At 37.3% G+C, this 19,422-nt stretch overlaps 1 protein-coding gene across 1 annotated transcript; it reads right to left on the bottom strand.

Annotated features, from left to right (window-relative positions):
* Positions 1-21: 21 nt before the first annotated feature.
* On the bottom strand, positions 22-19,422 carry LOC308344385 (butyrophilin subfamily 1 member A1-like; the record flags this gene model as incomplete). Its single annotated transcript, XM_080805941.1, has 7 exons — positions 22-677; positions 2,130-2,156; positions 3,348-3,368; positions 3,750-3,917; positions 4,035-4,316; positions 18,438-18,785; positions 19,344-19,422. The coding sequence occupies 7 exons, from the start codon at positions 19,420-19,422 to the stop codon at positions 22-24; spliced, it is 1,581 nt and encodes a 526-aa protein (XP_080662067.1).

Genomic DNA, 19,422 nt, shown 5'->3' on the forward strand with positions numbered 1-19,422 from the left:
GAGGTGCTGACACTTCACTTCTTATGCAGATAATAGAGGGTTAGCTTCTCGGGGGACACCCATGTCACCACTCCTTAAATGAGTTACAGAGGTATTTGGAGAAGAATAAGGACAATTTTCAGTGTCATCTGAAGTTGAGCAGATGGTCACAGATGTGCCAGCACCCTGAAGGCTAAAATAAGGACACAGGGTCTTACATAAGGTGACTTTAGTAAAAGAAAAGATGTGAGACCCATCAACCATGTTGTAAAATGACAAATCTCCATCTTTCCAGTCCAAGAAAACTCCTATCCTTTGAGGATGCTGTCTCAGTGACAGTGACTCTGAGGAGGTGGGAACCTTCAAGTCTCCTTCCTTATATGTTAACACCCAGAAACCATTCTCTGGAATTTCTACAAACCACCCATTTCTTCTTGCTGAATCCGAGCAAACACCCACAGCCCATTTAGTTTCAGGTCCAGCATCTGTCCCAATATTGACTTCTACCTCCCAGTAATGTCTCCCTGTTTGAAAGGAATTCTGGCCCAGAACACTGAAGACAGCTTCAGATTCCTCTTGTCCTTGGTATACTGAGGCATCACAGTGCTGAGGAACATTTCCCGTTAAAAAAACTTGTTTTTTATTCTCAGATATGGTGAGATTGCGATGAGCACTGTCTGGATCCAGAGTAACAGCAACTGCAGGTATAGGGGGGATATAGGTCATTCCACAGTAGAGACCAGTTGGTCTTAGGAAAAATGCAAATACAGGGAAAAGAGAATGAAGGAAAATAAGAGGGAGAGCCACAGAAGAGGAGGTAAGACAGTTTATGGTTTGTTCTGTGTCCTTCCTCAGGAGATATGTGTGTATATCATAGAAAGCCAAGGCTGGATGACCTTGAGTAACCAGTGTTCCAGATGGGTTGAGACTATCTAACCGAGAGGGTTGTCTGCCTGATCTGAAGATCCCCAGAGTCAGGTATTTCAAGATGGGGTCCTTCTAGCTGCTCTCTAATGCTTGCCATAATAAGAAAGTCCTGTCAGAATCCAATCACAGTGTATCTACTTTCATTAAGCTTCTTTGGTATCATTTTCACTTGTTATAATTTATTATGTAATTATTAAGCCACCCAATTCTCATGTATTTTTATTAGATTTCTAATGGTTGAAATTCTAGACTCTGTAGTCAGACAGTTATGAAATTTGATAATTAATTTATCCTTAGTAAGTGTGATCTTGAAGTTACTTTGCTTCACTTGTCCTCACTCTACCTTCATAATAATATATGCAATTATGATACCTCAGCATAGGACTATTGTGAGAAATAAACAAGATAATGTGTGGAGAACTTACAACTATGTCTTGCCCGTGATGAACACTTGGCAAATTTTTTTAGCTTCTAATAGTTATAGTAACACTAATACCAGCAGTGATAGCAGGAATAGTACTAATACCTGCAGTAATTAATTTGTTTCTTCTCAAATAAAACATCTTCAAGAGTTAGAATTTTTCTTGTAAGAATTTGTGTGTGGGGATAGTAGAATGTGTGTTAGTTTTTGGAGGATTAAATTAACTAGGAAATATTTGTGGATGCAGGGATATTCAGAGTAAACCAGCATGCACTGGAAACTGATAATCAACTAATAATGCTAAAAAGATTCTAAGATGGTTTTCCACTTACACTGAGATGCAACAAGCTCCTCTGCCTCAGGCCAGTGTAACAGACTTCCTTCTGACCAAATTGCTCTTGCAATGTTATTCACATGAATAAATCTACCACATCACTTAAGTCTCAGATTAAAAATCAGTTCCTCGGGGAAATTCCTTAAACCTACCATTTTTTTTTTCTCATGGAAATTTATTATTCCTTCATAACCTTCATCACAATTTGTACATGTACTTCTCCATGAAGTCAGATATCAGATCTGCTTTATTTATTTGACCTTGAATAAATAATTCTATAAATTAATGCTGGATGAATGAATGATATCAGAAAAGTAAGAAATCTGTTCACATTTCAGCATGAGATTGAGACTGAACTGAAAGTCATGAAATGAATAACAAACCAGGTTTTATTGGGAGTTTATATAAATGTAAGAGTTTCTCATTTGTGTAAGAGATTATGTAGGATAAAATAATAAAGTCACTTACCTGCTTTGAATTTTTCCTTCCTCCAGTCTAAAAAGAAAAAAAAAATCATATGGGAAAATACATCAAGAACATGTCTTCTCAACTAGTGGGATGCTTAACCCTTATTCCTTTATTCTTTTGGACTCCCACATTCAAAATAAAATTCCTGGAATATACCACATCTCTGAAAAATGCTCTTGAAATGCCTCATGAAATTCTGGGATACCTGAAGTCCCAAGACAACATGAGTTACTCACCAGCATACAATTTTGCTTTTCTCCAGTCTGAAATAAAACAAAGGAATTAGATTTTCCCATTCACAAGACCTTCGCTCCAGAGTATTAAATTGCTGCAACCATGTGAAATTCACGTGAAATCCACCATGTAAAGATTTATGATAGTGCTATATTTCTGTATTCATCATTTCAATGACAATTCTAGGGTATTTGCCTTCTTTAATCTCCTCTTCTATTTCTCACATTTCCCACATCCTACTAACATATTGTGATAAAATATGAGGTTCTGATTCTTTTGGGAGAAGAGAAGTGTACTGTAAAGCCTAAAATTCCATGTGCTGCCTGATGACTTTGAGCTTCAGAGGTCTCTAAATACCTGTAAGCACCCCTGCTCTCACCAGATATGCCTCCACCCAGTAGGAGAAACTCCACACTCAACTGATTTTCCTATCAGTTGAGCCAGCTGAACCTCACCTGGTCCTCAACCTAATGGCCTTCAGCTCCCTATCAGCCTGCAAAATCACTCAAAAAAAAAAAAAACCCCAAAAAACCCCAATCACATACTTCCATAGAAACCTGTAGCACCTCATCTTATGGTTACTAAAAAGCTTGCCTCCCTCAGCCTCTGCTGGTTCACTCTGTTCCCAAGTGCAACATGTGATCCTGCATGGCTTGTGTTGTCCTCCTCCCCCAGGATGTGAGTATAGGTGATTAATAAACTGCTGTCAAGCTTGTATGTCCAGTGTTGGGTGTCATGTGTCTAAACATCTTATCCTATTTAGGGTGGAGAAGCCCACCCTCACTAACAAGGTGAACAGGAGATGATCAGAAAGAGGGACAGACAAGATGCTTGGTCCAACTATAACATCGATATTACTCACCTTGTTGGTATAACTGCTTCCTTCTGTCTGAAATGGAACAACAACCTGTGAGATGCAAAGTACATAGCATGGAGAAAGGACTCTATTTCATCTGTTACAATAAAGAAAAATGGAACACTTACCAAGCTCTTTCTTAAGCAACTCTAAAAAGGAAAGAAAATAACAAAACATTTTATAGAAAACAAGTGTAAGGTTTATTTTCTAGACTGTTACCTAAGCCCACATCCTGAATGCTACTTCCACATACCTAGATCAAGAAATTCATCCTGAGAAATTCATCCACATACCTAGATCAAGAAATTCAACCATTTTTTCTAACTCCATGTTTATACCAATGAATTTTCTCTCTCCCTTGGACTCTATTATATTTTTCTCATAAAGGCTCTTGACTCCATGTCTTACTGGAGGTTGTGAGGTTCTAAGTAAGTACACTCATGTCTCTCTGTTCCAACAGATTCCATCCATATGCTCAGCTAAAAGCCCATAAGTTCACGGATTCCACCCAGTCTAATTCACACTTTTACCTTTGGCTTCACTTTCTTTCTCTTTTTCCTTCTGAACTTCCCGTAATCTTTTCTTCTCCTGTCGTTCTTTCCAGGCCAAAAACACAACAGCACCAAGGAAAATCCCAAGTATGAAGAAAGTCCCAGCAAATGCTCCCTTCCAAGGAGAGGTCCTAGGGAAGAAAGATTCTGATACAGAAATCCCCAAAACCTGATTAAAAATATTACCGAGCAATTCTATCCCATCCCAATTCCTAAATATCCCCTCCTCACAACTATCCTGTCCCCCAAATGAGCAACACTGACCTGGAATAGAAATGGTTTCCACCTGCTCTCGTCCAAAGAAGGGGTTCTTCATGGAACAGGACACTTCTGTCTTTGAACTGTCTCTCACAATGAGAGATGCCTCTATTTGAAACAACCCATCATCGTCTTGGTTCTCATCCTCAGAGAGAGATGGTATCTTCTCTCCTCTTGCATCTGTCCATTGTACCTCAGGTTGGGGAAACCACCCCTTGCCAGTGCATGTCAGCCTTATTCCTTTATCTTCTGGACCTACCATGAAAACACGAGGACCAGAACCCAGACCTGGAGAGGAGAAAGTCATTTGAGACCTGGACACCTTTGGTCCAGAGTCCTTAATTTTACACAGTAACACCAATGTGGGACATGGACAAAGCACCATCATTCTTGGGGGGAAGAGAGGGTTTCTTTTCTTCTCTCATGAAAAAAATGGGTAACTGTGGCTAAATCTCAAGAAATTTGAAGCTGATACTAGGACTACTGATGCCAACCACTTCTGCACTACTCAGCGATATCTGCAATCGGCCATAGAAGGGAAAGAGCAGAGTAAATATTACCAATATTAAGTTCTTTCAGAAAAATACCGATATTTATATATCTATCCTATATCTATCTATTTCACTTATTGAAGTATTAAGGAAGGCTATCTTTGATTAATTGAGTCTTCCTGTAGATCCTGAAATTACAAAATCTCATTTTGTAATGTTTCCAAATTCTCTTTCTTCCCCTAAGTGGAGAATATCTAAAAGATGAAGGTAGCCAGGTGAAGTTATTCCATGAAGGAGTTGATCTTTTTTTTTTTTTTTTAACTTTTCCACTCTCATTTATTTCTTTTCTTTCCACCACCTCTCCTCTTTAACTTTGTACAGGTTGGGTCGACCAGGGAATCCATGTCACTGGCACTTATATTAAAACATTACATTACCAGAATGCTAGAAAAATCCATTGTCTCTTTGAGAACAATGGCTATCCTGGCTTCTAAGGCTATATATTATTTTGTCCTTTTAAAATTTAATATTCATGGTATGGATCCTCTTATGCCTAGCTCAGTCCTACTCTGATTCCTCAGATATAGGAAATATATTAGAAATCTCAGAGGTCTTATCTTTTTTGGCTAAAAATAATGCAGCTAATAATTTTTACTACCAGATCCTGACCTGCCTGGGAGGGCCACACTTCTAAAAAAACAGAAAGCAATCTGAAAGACAATTTTCAGAATTGTTTGAGGGAGCTGTCAACTGTCCTGAACAAAGGTAATTAATAGAAGTGAGCAAAACAGACTCGACTATCAAGAACAAACTGATAGTTACCAGAGGTTGTGTGTGTTGGGGGTAGGGGTGGGGGTGTGAAATAGATGAAGATTACCATGATGCACACTGAATAATGTATTGAATTGTTGAATCACAATATTGTGCACCTGAAACTAATATAACAATGTATGTTAACTACACTTGAATTAAAATAAAAGCTTAATAAAAAAAAGAAGTTAAGAGGAAGTAGAAAACAGAAGACATCAAAGAGGAAAAGAAAGAAACTGGTCATGAGCAAAATGCAATAGTCAAGGCTTAAGAAGAAAATACTAACAGACAAAAATAGATCTTGTATCTCCTGGAAGAATATAACCAATGAAGTTCTAAGCTGAAATAAGCAAAAGCTATATGTATGTTGAGAAAGAGGAGCAGGACACCTGAGTGGCTCAGTCAGTGTCAGCCTTCAGCTCAGATCATAATTCTGGGGTCCTGGGATTGAGTCCCACATTAGACTCCTTGCTCAATGGGGAGCCCGATTTTCTCTCTGCCTGCTGCTACCCTTGTTTGGGGTCTCTCTCTCTCTCTGACAAATGAATAAATAGTTCTTTAAAAAGAGAGAGAGAGGGGCGCCTGGGTGGCTCAGTGGGTTAAAGCCTCTGCCTTCGGCTCAGGTCATGATCCCAGGGTCCTGGGATCGAGCCCCACATTGGGCTCTCTGCTCAGCGGGGAGCCTGCTTCCTCCTCTCTCTCTCTGCCTGACTCTCTGCCTACTTGTGATCTCTGTCTGTCAAATAAATAAATAAAATCTTAAAAAAAAAGAGAGAGAGAGAGAGAAAAAGAAGAACAGAAAGGAATACCCAGTCCCGAGCATAGAAGCAGCTGTACTAGGCAAAGTTTAACTGAACAGAAGATAAATGTAGATATATAATCAATCAAGCACTTCTAAAGATTGGATTTATGTACATCAGCCAATGAACAGATATAGGAAAGGTACTGAAAAAAACGACGTGATTTACGTGAGGTTATTTTTGGAATTGAAAAACTTTGACTTCCTACTTAGAAGATACTAGAGTGGTCGGTATTAAGGAGGGCACATATAGCGTGGAGCACTGGGTGTGGTGCATAAACAATGAATCTTGGAACACTGAAAAAATAAAATTAAATAAAAAAAAAGATACTAGAGTGGGATCACAGTAACAAGGCTCAGAAGAGTTTGCCACTCTTTCCTTCAATACCTCATGGATTTGGATTCTTCTTATTAAAGTAATACATAAAGAAGATGGATAAAATAAGCCTATAGATATCGTGTTGGAAAATCAAATGAGAAGTATTAATTTAAGATAGGCCTAACACATGCAAAAATGAAGAAAAACATTACAAATAAGAAGCTTGGGCAGAGAAAAGGTTTAGAAATAGAAACACTCTGATATTGTCATTATGAACACAGAAAGTATTTATAATTTGCCCTGGTGTTATGAGTTTATGGAAAATATGCATTTGTAAATTGGGACAGATTTTCTACATCATTTGCTAATAGTATAGAAATATATGATCTAATTAGGAACAAATATTTTAAGCATTCTATAAACTCTAATACCAAAATAATACTCATACAAATTAAAAATATAAATGTAAAGAGCAAAGCAATAAAAAGGAGATAGGAATGAACTACAACCATATACATTTAACCACATAGAAAAATCTCACAAACATAATAGTAAACAAAAACAAAAAACAAACAAAATAAAAACAGACAAAAGAGTCCATCCACATATATGAAATTCATAAACAGACAGAAAGTAATCTGTAAGATTAGAAATCATAATAGTGATTACTCCTGAGGAAATCATAACTGAAAAGGAATAAAAAAGGATTTTCCTGGATCCTAATTAAGCTCTGTTTATTGATTTGAGTGTTGACTTCTCAGGTGTATTCACTTTGTGAATATTTGTTATGTGGCATTTAAAATCAGTAGTAAATTCTCCATGTATGTTACATTTCAATATATTTTACAGAAAAGATATTAGGAGGAAGGAAGTTGAAATATTTTTGTGATGTTGGTATAAAGGTGTACATCTAAGAGTACTAAAAAACTAAAAAACATAAAAGATAATGTTGACAGATCAGACTATGTAATACTTCTGAATTTCTATAACTGAAATATATATGATTTCACTTATATGTAGCATCTAAAAACAAAACACATGAACAAACAAACAAAACACCAAAAACAAGTTCATAAATACAGGAAACAAACTGGCAGTTGCCAGAGGGGAGGGGAGTGTGGGATGGAAGAAATAAGTAAAAGAGATTAAGAGGTACAAACTTCCATTGGAAAGAAGAAGATAGCGGAGGAATAGGAGGACCCTAGGCTCACCTCATCCCATGAACACAATTAGATAACTATCAAATCATCCTAAATGTTCCAAAAATTGACCTGAAGACCTATGAAACAAACTCCATAACTAAAGGGAGAGAAGAGCCACATAGAAAAATGTAGGAGGTGGGAGATATGGTTTAGGGGAGAAAGGGATTGTGGGTACTGTGACGGGAAGGGAGCCATAGTTATAGAGAATCGCAAGAGAGAGGGAGGAACATTTCTCCAAAGCCATCAGCTTAGAAAACAAGAATGGCTGAATTTCATTAGTTCTTTCAATTCTATAAATTGAAAGTGACAGAATGGAGACACATTTAACATGCAGTTGGATGTCAAAAGAAAGCCAGAGTTGCATGGGAAAAACTAGACTTTAAAATAAAGACTATAACAAGAGATAAAGAAGGGCACTATATCATATTAAAGGGGAAAATCCAACCAGAAGGTCTAACATTTATAAATATCTATGCACCCAAAATGGGAGCACTCAAATATGTAAGAGAATAACCAACATGAAGGAACTAACTGATAATAATATAATAATAGTAGGGGACAGATCATCTAAACAGAAAATCAACAAGGAAACAATGGCTTTGATAGATACACTGGTCCAGATGGGCTTTACAGATATATTCAGAACATTCTATTCTAAAACAATAGAATACACATTCTTTTCTAGTGCATATGGAACATTCTCCAGAATAGACCACATATTAGGTCACAAATCAGGCCTCAATGATACAAAAAGATTGAAATCACACCATGCAACTTTTCTGATCACAATGCTATAAAGTAAATCACACACACACACACACACACACACACACAAATCTGGAAAGACCACAAATCCATGGAGGTTAAACAACATGCTATTAGCCAATGAATGGGTCAACCAGGAAATCAAATCAAAGAATAAAAACACACATGGAAACAAATGAAAATGAAAACACAATGGTTTAAAACCTGTGGGATGCAGCAAAAGCTGTACTAAGAGGGAAGTGTATAGCAATACTGGCCTACCTCAAGAAGCAAGAAAAATCTCAAATAAACAACCTAACCATACACATTAAGGAACTAGATAAAAGAACAACAAATGGAGCCTAAACACAGTAAAAGGAGGGCAATAATGAAGAATAGAGCAGGGGTGCCTGGTGGCTCAGTGAGGTAAGCATCCGACTCTTGATTTCGGCTCTGGTCATGATCTCAGGATCAAGAGATCAAACCCTGCACTAGATGTGGGGCCTGCTTCAGATCCTCTCTCCCCTTTCTCCATATCCTCACCAACACCTGTGGTTTCTTGTTTTGTTAATTTTAGCCCTCCAGACAGGTTTAAAATGGTATCTCATTGTGGTTTTGTTTTATGTATCTCCGATGATGGGCGACGTTGAGCATCCCTTAATGTGTCTGTTGGCCCTCTGGATGTCTTCTTTGGAAAAGTGTCTATGTCTTCTGCCCATTACTTAACTGGGTTCTCTGTTTTTTGAGGGTTGAGTTTAATAAGTTCTTTGTAGATTTTGGATACTAACCATTTATCAGATATGTTGTTTACAAATATCTTCTCCCATTCTGTAGGCTGCCTTTTAGTTTTGTTGTTTGTTTCCTTTGCTGTGCAGAGGCTTTTTATTTTAATGAAGTTCCAATAGTTCATTTTTGGTTTTTTTCCCTTCCCGTGGTGATGTGTCTAGTAAGAAGTTGCTATGGCCAAGGTCAAAGCAGTTTCTACTGTGTTCTCCTCTAGGATTTTCTCGGTTTCCTAGCTCACATTTAGGTCTTTCATCCATTTTGTGTGAGAAAGTGTATGGTGTATGGTGTGAGAAAGTGGTCCAGTTTCATTCTTCTCCAGGTTGCTGTCCAGTTTTCCCAACTCAATTTGTTGAAGAGACTGTCTTTTTCCCATTGGGTTTTCTTTCCTGCTTTGTCAAAGATTGGTTGACCATAGAGTTGTGGATTCATTTCTGGGTTTTCTGTTCTGTTCCAGTGATCTCTGTGTCTCGTTTTACACCAGTACTATACTGTCTTGATAACTACAGCTTTGTAATAGAGCTTAAAGTCTGGGATCATGATGCCTTCAGTTTTGTTTTGTTTTGCTTTTATATATTTTTATTACTGTGTTCAGTTAACCAACATATAGTATATCATTAATTTTTCATTTAGTGTTCAACAATTCATTAGTTGAATATAACACCTAGTGCTCATTACCTCATGCCCTCTTTTAATACCCATCACCTCCTTACCCCATTCCTCCATCCCCATCTGCTCTGTAACCCTCAGTTTGTTTCCTGGAGTCCAGAGTCTCTCATAGTTTTTCTCCCGCTCTGATTTCTTCCCACTCAGTTTTTCTTCCCTTCCCCTGCGGTCCTCCATGCTATTCCTTATGTTCCACATATGAATGAAATTATGATAATTATCTTTCTATGCTTGACTTATTTCATTTAGCATAATCCCCTCCACTTCCATCCATGTTGATACAAATGGTAGGTATTCATTCTTTCTGTTGGCTGAGTAATATTCCATTTTTTATGTGAACCACTTCTTCATCCATTCATCTGTTAAAGGAGACCTCAGATCCTTCCACAGTTTGGTTATCATGGACATTGTTGGTATGAACACTGGGGTGCATGTGCTCCTTCTCTTCACTATATCTGTATCTTTGGGGTAAATACCCAGTAGTGCAATTGCAGGGTTGTAGAGTAGCTCTATTTTTAACATCTTGAGGAACCTCCATAGTGTTTTACAGAGTGGCTGTACCAGCTTGCATTCCCACCAACAGTGTAAGAGGGTTCTCTTTTCTCCACAACCTCACCAACATTTGCTATTTCTTGTTCTGTTAATTTTTGCCATCCTAACTGGTATAAGGTGGTATCTCATTGTGGGGTTTTTTTTTTTTAAAGATTTTATTTATTAACCTGACAGACAGAGATCACAAATAGGCAGAGAGGCAGGCAGAGAGAGAGGAGGAAGCAGGCTCCCCGCTGAGCAGAGAGCCCTATGTGGGGCTCGATCCCAGGACCCTGGGATCATGACCTGAACTGAAGGCAGAGGCTTTAACCCACTGAGCCATCCAGGCGCCCCTCATTGTGGTTTTGATTTGTATTTCCCTGGTGGCTAATGATGTTGAAGATTTTTTCATGTGTTTGTTAGCTATTTATGTCTTCCTTGGAGAAGTGTCATGTCTTCCTTGGAGAAGTTCATGTCTTCTGCCCACTTTTTGACTTATTTGTTTTTTTGGGTGTTGAGTTTATAGATCTTGGACACCAACCCTTTATCTCTAATGTCCTTTGCAAATATCTTCTTCCATTTCATGGGTTGCCTCTTAGTATTATTGACTGTTTCCTTTGCTATGTAGATGCCTTTTATCTTGATGAAGTCCCCAAAGTTCATTTTTGCTTTTGTTTCCCTTGTCAATTGCTGTCCAATGTTCCTAGCACCATTATTGAAGAGACTGTCTTTTTTTCCATTGGATATTCTTTCCTGATTTGTTGAAGATTTGTTGACCATAGAGTTGAAGGTCCATTTCTGGGCTTTGTATTCTGTTCCATTGATCTCTGTGCCTGTTTTTGTGCCGATACCAAGCTGTCTTGATGATTACAGTTTTGTAATGTAGCTTGAAATCAGGCATTGTGATGCCTCCAGCTTTGTTTTTTTCCCAACATTCCCCTGCTATTCAGGATTTTTTCTGGTTCCATACAAATTTTAGGATTATTTGTTCCAGTTCTATGAAAAATGTTGTTGGTATTTTGATACAATTTTAATGACGTTGAAAGTGTAGATTTCTCTGGGCAGCATAGACATTTTCACATTCTTTATTCTTCTAATCCATGAGCACAGAATGTTTTTCCATCTCTTCATGTCTTTTTCAATTTCTTTCATAAGTATTCTGCAGTTTCTAGATTACAGATCCTTTACCCCTTTGATTAGGTTTATTCCTAGGTCTCCTATGGTTTCTGGTGTTATTCTAAATGGAATCGATTCCTTAATTCTCTTTCTTCAGTTACATTGTTAGTGTATAGAAATGCCCCCTGATTTCTATGCATTGATTTTGTATCCTGCCACATCGCTGAATTGCTCTGTGAGTTCTAGTAACTGTGAGGTGGAGTCTTTTGAGTTTTCCACATAAAGTATCATGTCATCTGTGAAGACAGTTTGACTTCTTCTTTGCCAATTTGAATGCCTGTGTGTGTGTGTGTGTGTGTGTGTGTGTGTGTGTCTGATTACTGAGGCCAGGACTTCCAATACTACATTGAATAATAATGGTGAGTGGGCAGCCCCGTGCTCTTCCTAACATTAAGGGAAAAGCTTTCATTTTTTTTCCCCATTGAGAATTATATTCACTGTGGGTTTTTAACAGATTCCTTTTATGATATTAACATACTAATATGTTAATACCTCATATTAACATATGAGGTATGTTTTCTCTATCCCTATACTTTGAAGAGTCTTAATCAGGAAAGGATGCTGTATTTTGTCAATTGGATTGCAATTGGATTGCTGCATCAGTTGGGAGGATCATATGGTTTTTGTCTTTTCTTTTATTAATGTGCTCTATCAGGATTAATCTCAATCAAGCCAGATTGATTTCTGACTTGGTTCTTGTCTTTTCTTTTATTAATGCTCTCTATCAGGATTAATCTCAATCAAGTCAGATTGATTTCTGAATGCTGAACCACCCCTGGAGCCCAGAAATAAATCCCTGTTGGTCATGGTGCATAATACTTTTTATGTACTGTTGGATCTGATTGACTAGTATAACTTGGTGAGAATTTTTGAGTCCCTGTTTATCAGGGATATTGGTCTGTACTTCTCCTTTTTCATGTTTTCTTTGTCTGGTTTTGGGATCAGTGTAATGCTGGCCTCATACAATGAGTTTAGTAGTTTTCCTTCTATTTCTATTTTTTGGAAATGTTTCAGAAGAATAGATATTAATTCTTTAAATGTTTGGAAGAATTCCCCTGAGAAGCCATCCAGCCCAGGACTTTTATTTGTTGGGAGATTTTATATTACTGACTCAATTTCTTTGCTGGCTGTTGGTCTGTTCAAATTTTCTATTTCTTTCTGTTTCAGTTTTGGTAGTTTGTAAGTTTCTAGGAAGTTGTCCATTTCTTCCAGATTGCCCATTTAGTTGCATATAATTTTTTGTAGTACTCTCTTATATTTGTTTGTATTTCTGTTGTATTGGTTGTGATCTCTCCTCTTTCATTCATGATTTTATCTCTCTGGATCCGTTCTCTTTTCTTTTTGATAAGTCTGTATAGAGGTTTATCAATTTTATTAAGTCTTTTGAAGAAGCACCTTTTACTTTCATTTATCAGTTCTACTCTTTTTTCTTTTTGTTTGTGTCTACATCATTTATTTCTGATCTAATCTTTATTGTTTCCCTTCTTCAGCGGGCTTTAGGCTTTATTGCTGTTCCTTTTCTAACTCCTCTAAGTGTAAGTTTAGATTTTGAACTTGAGAGTTTTTTGCTTCTTGATGTAGTCCTGTATTGTAATATACTTCCCTCTTAAGACTATCTTTGCTGCATCCTAAAGGTTTTGGACTGTCATGATTTCATTTTCATTTACTTCCATTCATTTTTTAGAATTCTTCTTTAATTTCCTGATTAACACAGGATGTTCTTTAATCTCTGTGTATTTGAGGTCCTTCTAAATCTTTTCTTGTGGTTGACTTCCAGTTTTGTAGTGTTGTGGTCTGAAAATATGCATGGCATAATCTTGATCTTTTTGTATTTGTTGACAGCTAATTTGTGACCCAGTATGTGATCTGTTCAGGAGAATGTTCCATGTGTACTCAAGAAGAATGTATATTCTGCTGCTTTAGGATGACATGCTCTGAATATATCTGTTAAGTCCATCTGGTCCAGTGTGTCATTCGAATTCAAAGTCATTGTTTTCTTATCGATTTTCTGCTTAGATGATCTTTCCATTGTTATAAATGGGGTGTTAAAGTCCCCTACTATTATTGCATTATTATCAACAAGTTTCTTTATATTTTTTATTAATAGATTTATATATTTAGGTTCTCCTAAGTTGGGGCATACATATTTACAATTGTTAGATCTTGCTGGATAGATTCGGTTATGATATAATCCCCTTCTTCATCTCTTGTTATAGTCTTTGTTTTAAAATCTAGCATGCCTGATATAAGTACGGGTACTCAGGCTTTCTTTTAATGTCCACCTTGTGGTTGATGGTTCTCCATCCCCTCACTTTCAATCTGCAGGTATCTTTAGTTCTAAAATGAGTCTCATGAGGTGCCTGGGTGGCTCAGTCATTAAGTGTCTGCCTTTGGCTCAGGCCATGATCCTGGGATCAAGCCCTGCATAAGGCTACCTGCTCAGCAGGAAGCCTGCTTCTCCCTCTCCCATTCCCCCTGCTTGTGTTCCCTCTCTCACTGTGTCTCTCTCTGTCAAATAAATAAAAATTTTTAAAAATGAGTCTCATGTAGGGAACATATAGATGGATCTTGTTTTTTTATCCATTCTGATACCCTATGTCTTTTGATTGGTACACTTAGTCCATTTACATTCAGAGTGATTATTTAAAGATATGTATTTAGTGCCATTGTGTTACCTGCAGAATTAGTATTTCTAGATGTTGTCTGGTCTTTTTAATTCTCTGTTGCTTTTGGGTTTTGTTTGTTTGTTTTTTATTTTTATTTTTTCTCCAGTCAGAGTCCCCCTTAAAATTTGCTGCAAGGGTGATTTAGTGGTCAGGAACTTCTTTAGTTTTTGTTTGTCTGGACAACTTTTTATCTCTCCTTCTATTCTGAAAGACAGCCTTGCTAGATAAAGAATTCTTGGATGCATGTTTTTCCCATTCAGGACATGGAATATTTCCTTCTACTCTTCTCTGGCCTGCCATGTCTCTGTGGAGAGATCAGCTGCTAACCTTATCTGCCTTCCCTTCTAGGTTAAGAACCTATTCTCCCTTGCTGCTTTCAGAATTCTTTCTTTGTGTATTTTGTGAATTTGACTATGATATGCATTGTTGATGGCCAGCTTTTGTTGAATTTAATGGGTGTTCTCTGTGCTTCTTTGATTTTGATGTCTGTGTCCTTCCTCAGATTAGGGAACTTTTTAGCTATAATTTGTTTGAATAAACCTTCTGCGCCTTTATGTCTCTCTTCATCTTCCAGGACTCCTATGATACAAATGTTATTATGCTTTACTGATTCACTGGGTTCCCTAAGTCTACCTTCATAGTCCATTACCTTTCTTTCCCTCTTCTTTTCAGCTTCATTATTTTCCATAATTTTATCTTCTGTATCACCTATTAAAACCTCTGCTCTATCCTTGTTTTTATGGCCTCCATTTGTGTTTGCATCTTAGTTACAGCATTTTTAATTTCAGACTGACTAGATTTTAGTTCTTTTATCTCTGTAGTAAGGGATTCTCTAGTTTCTTCTATGCTTTTTTTGAGGCCAGCTGGTATCCTTATAATTATTTTAAATTCTAGTTCAGACACCTTACTTATATCTGTGTTAATTAAATCCCTGGTTGTGAGTTTTGCCTCATGTTCTTTCTTTTGGGATGAAGTCCTCTGTCTCATCATTTTGTTCAGAAAAGAAAAGAAGAAAGAAAAAAGAACACCAACAACAAAAAACAAAAATCAAAGAGAAAGAAAACAGACACACACACACACACACACAACAAATAAGAAAAACAAAAATAAAAAATAAGAAAACCAAATAAAAACAAAACTAGATCCTGGGTGTTTTTTGGTCTACTTGTTAAAAGAATCTAGATCCCAAAATAAACAATAATAATAATAATATAAAATGTATTAAAATAACATAAATGTAAACTATATATATATATATAAATTAAAAAAATAAAAAAAAATTGGAAAATATAAGAAAATAAGTGAAAAAAATTTTAAAGTAAAGAATGAAAGTGAAACAGAAATTAGATATTATTTCCCCCAGAGCTGAAACTTTGTAGCAGTCTATGATCAATAAACTTGGTGTGACTAGTTATTTGTGTTGGTCTACTGGGGGATGGACCAGCTGCGTTGATTCTCAGGATAACTTGTTCAGTAGAAACGCATTTCCAGGGTGGAAGGGGGTAGGGCTTGGTGTACACAGCTCCAGCCTCCAGTAAGTGGTGCTATTTTGCCCCCTGAAGTCTTTCAGCCCTGTTGGGCATATGAAAATGGCTGTAACTTGCCCTCTAGCCTCAGAGCTGAAAGTTTGGACCCCTACTCTTTTTTTTTTTTTTTTTTTTGGACCCTTACTCTTCATTGAACCTTCAGAGAAGAGCAATCAATCACCCTATTTGTGTCCTCAGTTTCCCTCTGAAACCTGGATTCACCTTGTCTGTGTTTGAGCCTTTTTATCTCAGTTGTGTCTCAGAGTTTGCAAACTCTAAATTTCAGAGACTCCCAGATGGGGAAACACGTTGTTTCTCTAGGGGAGGTTTTCACTATGCTTCCTGGCCTATTCCAGGAAAGCAGTCAGACAACAGCCTGGATATTTGCAGTTTATAGCAGAAATCTGACACCAGGACCTGCTGCTTTCCGCTGGATTCCCAGAGCCTACACCTGGGAACAGCACAACATCTTGATGCCATCCATTCTTCTGTGATCCAGGGAATCCTCAGACCATACTGTCCCTCCTGGGATTCTGCCCCTCTTCATCACCTGGGCACCTGAAAGCCAGTCAAGGCCCCCATGATAGCAAACCAAATTATGGAAGAAGCCCAAGTATCCATCAACTGATAAATGGATAAGGAAGTGGTATATATATAATGGAATATAATTGAGCCAAAAAAAAACCCCCCAAAACAATGAAATCTTGCCACTTGCAATGACATGGGTGGACCTAGAGAGTATACTGCTAAGCAAAATAAGTCAGAAAAAGAAAAATACCATATGATTTTACTCACATGTGGAATTTAAGAAACAAAACAAAGGAGTAAAGTAGGAAAAAAGAGAGAGAGAGAGAAAGAGAGACAAATCAAGAAATAGTCTCTTAATTATGGAGAACAACCTGATGGTTACCAGAGGGGATAGGGGTAGGGAATAGTTAAGTGTACATGTGTCTATGGTATATGTGGTATATAGTATGTGTATATGGAGCAGAAAATTACTTGACATTTTAATGTGTTGTTCACTGTGCTGAATTAACTATTGCTTGAGTTTTCCTCTAAACTTTCCCCTCTCTGATTCTAATTGTAATATTTCAGCTTCAGGAATATATGGCTTAAAGAAGGACTGCATGAATAAGACTCTCTTGCTACATTGTTGAGTACACAAATTAGTGAAAGCAATTGTGTAATATAGATGGGAAAAAGAATGTCAGTGAAGGAAACCTTGATAGAGTGATTGGGACATTTCCCAAAACCTAACAAAGAGAGATCTTTAGGTGCTTCTTAAAGGGTTGCATCAAAAGTCTTTAATAGGTTCACTTGAATGGCTCAGTCAGTTAAGCATACGATTCTTGATTTCAGCTTAGGTTGTGGTCTCAGGTCATGAGATCAAGCTCCATGAGGAGTTCTGCATGGAGCTCTGTCCTCAGCAGAGAGTCTGCTTGAGATTCTCTTTTTCCCTCTGCCCTCTCTAAGTAAATAAATAAAATCTTTTTTAAAAAGTCTTTAATAATATATGTGACTTAATCACTGGAGCCAAGGGGAGAGATGTAATAAAACTTAAGATGATGAGTATCTTAGCACTTATAAGGGAGGGCCCAAGCCTGGAACTGCCCTCTGAATGCTTTGGGCCACATAGGACCTTTGCGTAATTACTACTCAAGGGAAAGAGGGACAGAAGCTCCAGTAAGAATGAAGACAAAACTTTATACTAGCATGATTGGCTGAGGGCTCAAAGTTTCAATTTTGTTTTTAAACGAGTTAACGTAAACATCTTAAAGATTAGTTTAGGAACAGAGATTAAGGTCTGCTATATAAATATATATTATTATAATTACAAATTATATTATGTATTTTATTTTATTATCATATATAATTATTGATATCTTCATATAAATATATAAAAAAGAGATAAAGAACATAGAACAATCCTGTATTAATAGTCATGTTGGAAGAGAAAAAGCAACATTGAAGGGAAAGGAAGGATTATCAATTTATATTTTATATTGTACTGAATTATTTGAGTTTGATACAATAAGTTATAATTTTATTATAATAAAAAACGAAACAGCATTGATGATAAAATTTACAGTGGTCAATTCAATATCCTGTGGACCAACCTCAGTCCATCTCAGCTTTTCACATTAAGCCCTCTCTTCAGGTTTTTTATTCCTCAAAAGCTACTCATGCTTCACTTAGTCACTGCACATAGATTAATTTCTGGCCTCAATCCTGTGATGACAAGTTTAATTCTCTGCAATACCAGTCCACCCTGTCACAACCCTCACAGTCACTTCCTCCAAACTGTGCATTCAAGACTCAACCACTGACATTCCCAGCTGAGCCTCTGTCCATTATAGCAGCCAACTGGGATTCTGGTCTCTGCCAGTAATGGTACATTTTGGTAGTCATGATGCCTTCCTTCAAAATGTGTGAAAATACACATACCAGAGAAATAAATGATCTATTTGTATAGTAGATATTTATGGAAGTCATTAAATTTTAAAGTACAGCAAAATATATGTATGAAAAGATTAAGAAAACTTCAGGTTAAATCCAGTGTCTAGGATGTTGACCAGCTCCAAGAATATCTGCCTTTTTGTCTGTGTTCTGTTCCTCATCCCCCCACCCCAACCAAAATCAAATGCAGAACACTTAGATTCCCATAGAGTGATCTGTAGTCTCAGATAATTACTCACCGATCACCTTCAGCTCCAAAGTGGCTTCTTCATAGTCACTGCCTTTTTGAAAAAAACACTTGTATATTCCATTGTCTGAGATCCGGAGACCATAGATTCTCACAGCGACTCTTCCCTCAGTGATGTAATCTTTCACCAACTCTGCTCTCCCTTTGAAATCTACCAGCTGTTCTCCCACCTGCTCCATTCCATCCTTATACACATACACAGCCTCTGAGAACTGGGAGCGGAACCACCTCAGCTCCATGCTCTCCACATTCATGGCCGGGGACACACGGCAGGGCAGCACTGTGTCTGTACCCAGCATGGCAACAATTGGCTCTGATGGGCCAATGACCAAGAATGAATCTGTGGAATAGAGCCACCATGAAAAGAATATCAATGACCTGCCCGGGCATTTTGGAACACAGCATCATTACTGGCCTAGTAGAATCCCACAGACATTCTGCTATTCACATATCAGTTCTCTGCAGCATACATTCAGGCTGAAGATGGCAGTGAACAAGACAAAGGCATCTCTACCCAATCAACAGGCTAATCTCTTATTAAACAAATGATTTTTTTAATTGCAATGGCGATAAATTCTATGAAGAAGGAGGGAAGAGTGCTGGGAAATCATGAAACCAGAGTTTTTAATTAGGTCTTGGCCATCAGAAAATGCATTCTTCATGAAGGAGAGGTCTGAATGAATTAGAAAAAGTAATTAGTGAAATAATTCCACCTGATTCTTCTCTCTCATTCATATAATGATTTAATTGCCCACATGTATGGGCAGATAAATCACTGTATTGAAATAAAGGATTTAGAATTAACCAAGGTATATATTGAGTAGTGATGGAGTAATTTAATCCTTCGGTTCAGATAATAAAACAAACTAAGCATATAAAATAAAAAAAATATTGTTACCTGAGCCCCACATGGACACCTGGAGAAGTAGAATAGAGAAGAGGTCTCTTAGTGCAGAGAAGTCCAGGGAACCCACCAT

This window comes from Martes martes, assembly GCF_963455335.1.
Source record: "Martes martes genome assembly, chromosome: 6".
Classification (NCBI taxonomy): Eukaryota; Metazoa; Chordata; class Mammalia; order Carnivora; family Mustelidae; genus Martes; species Martes martes.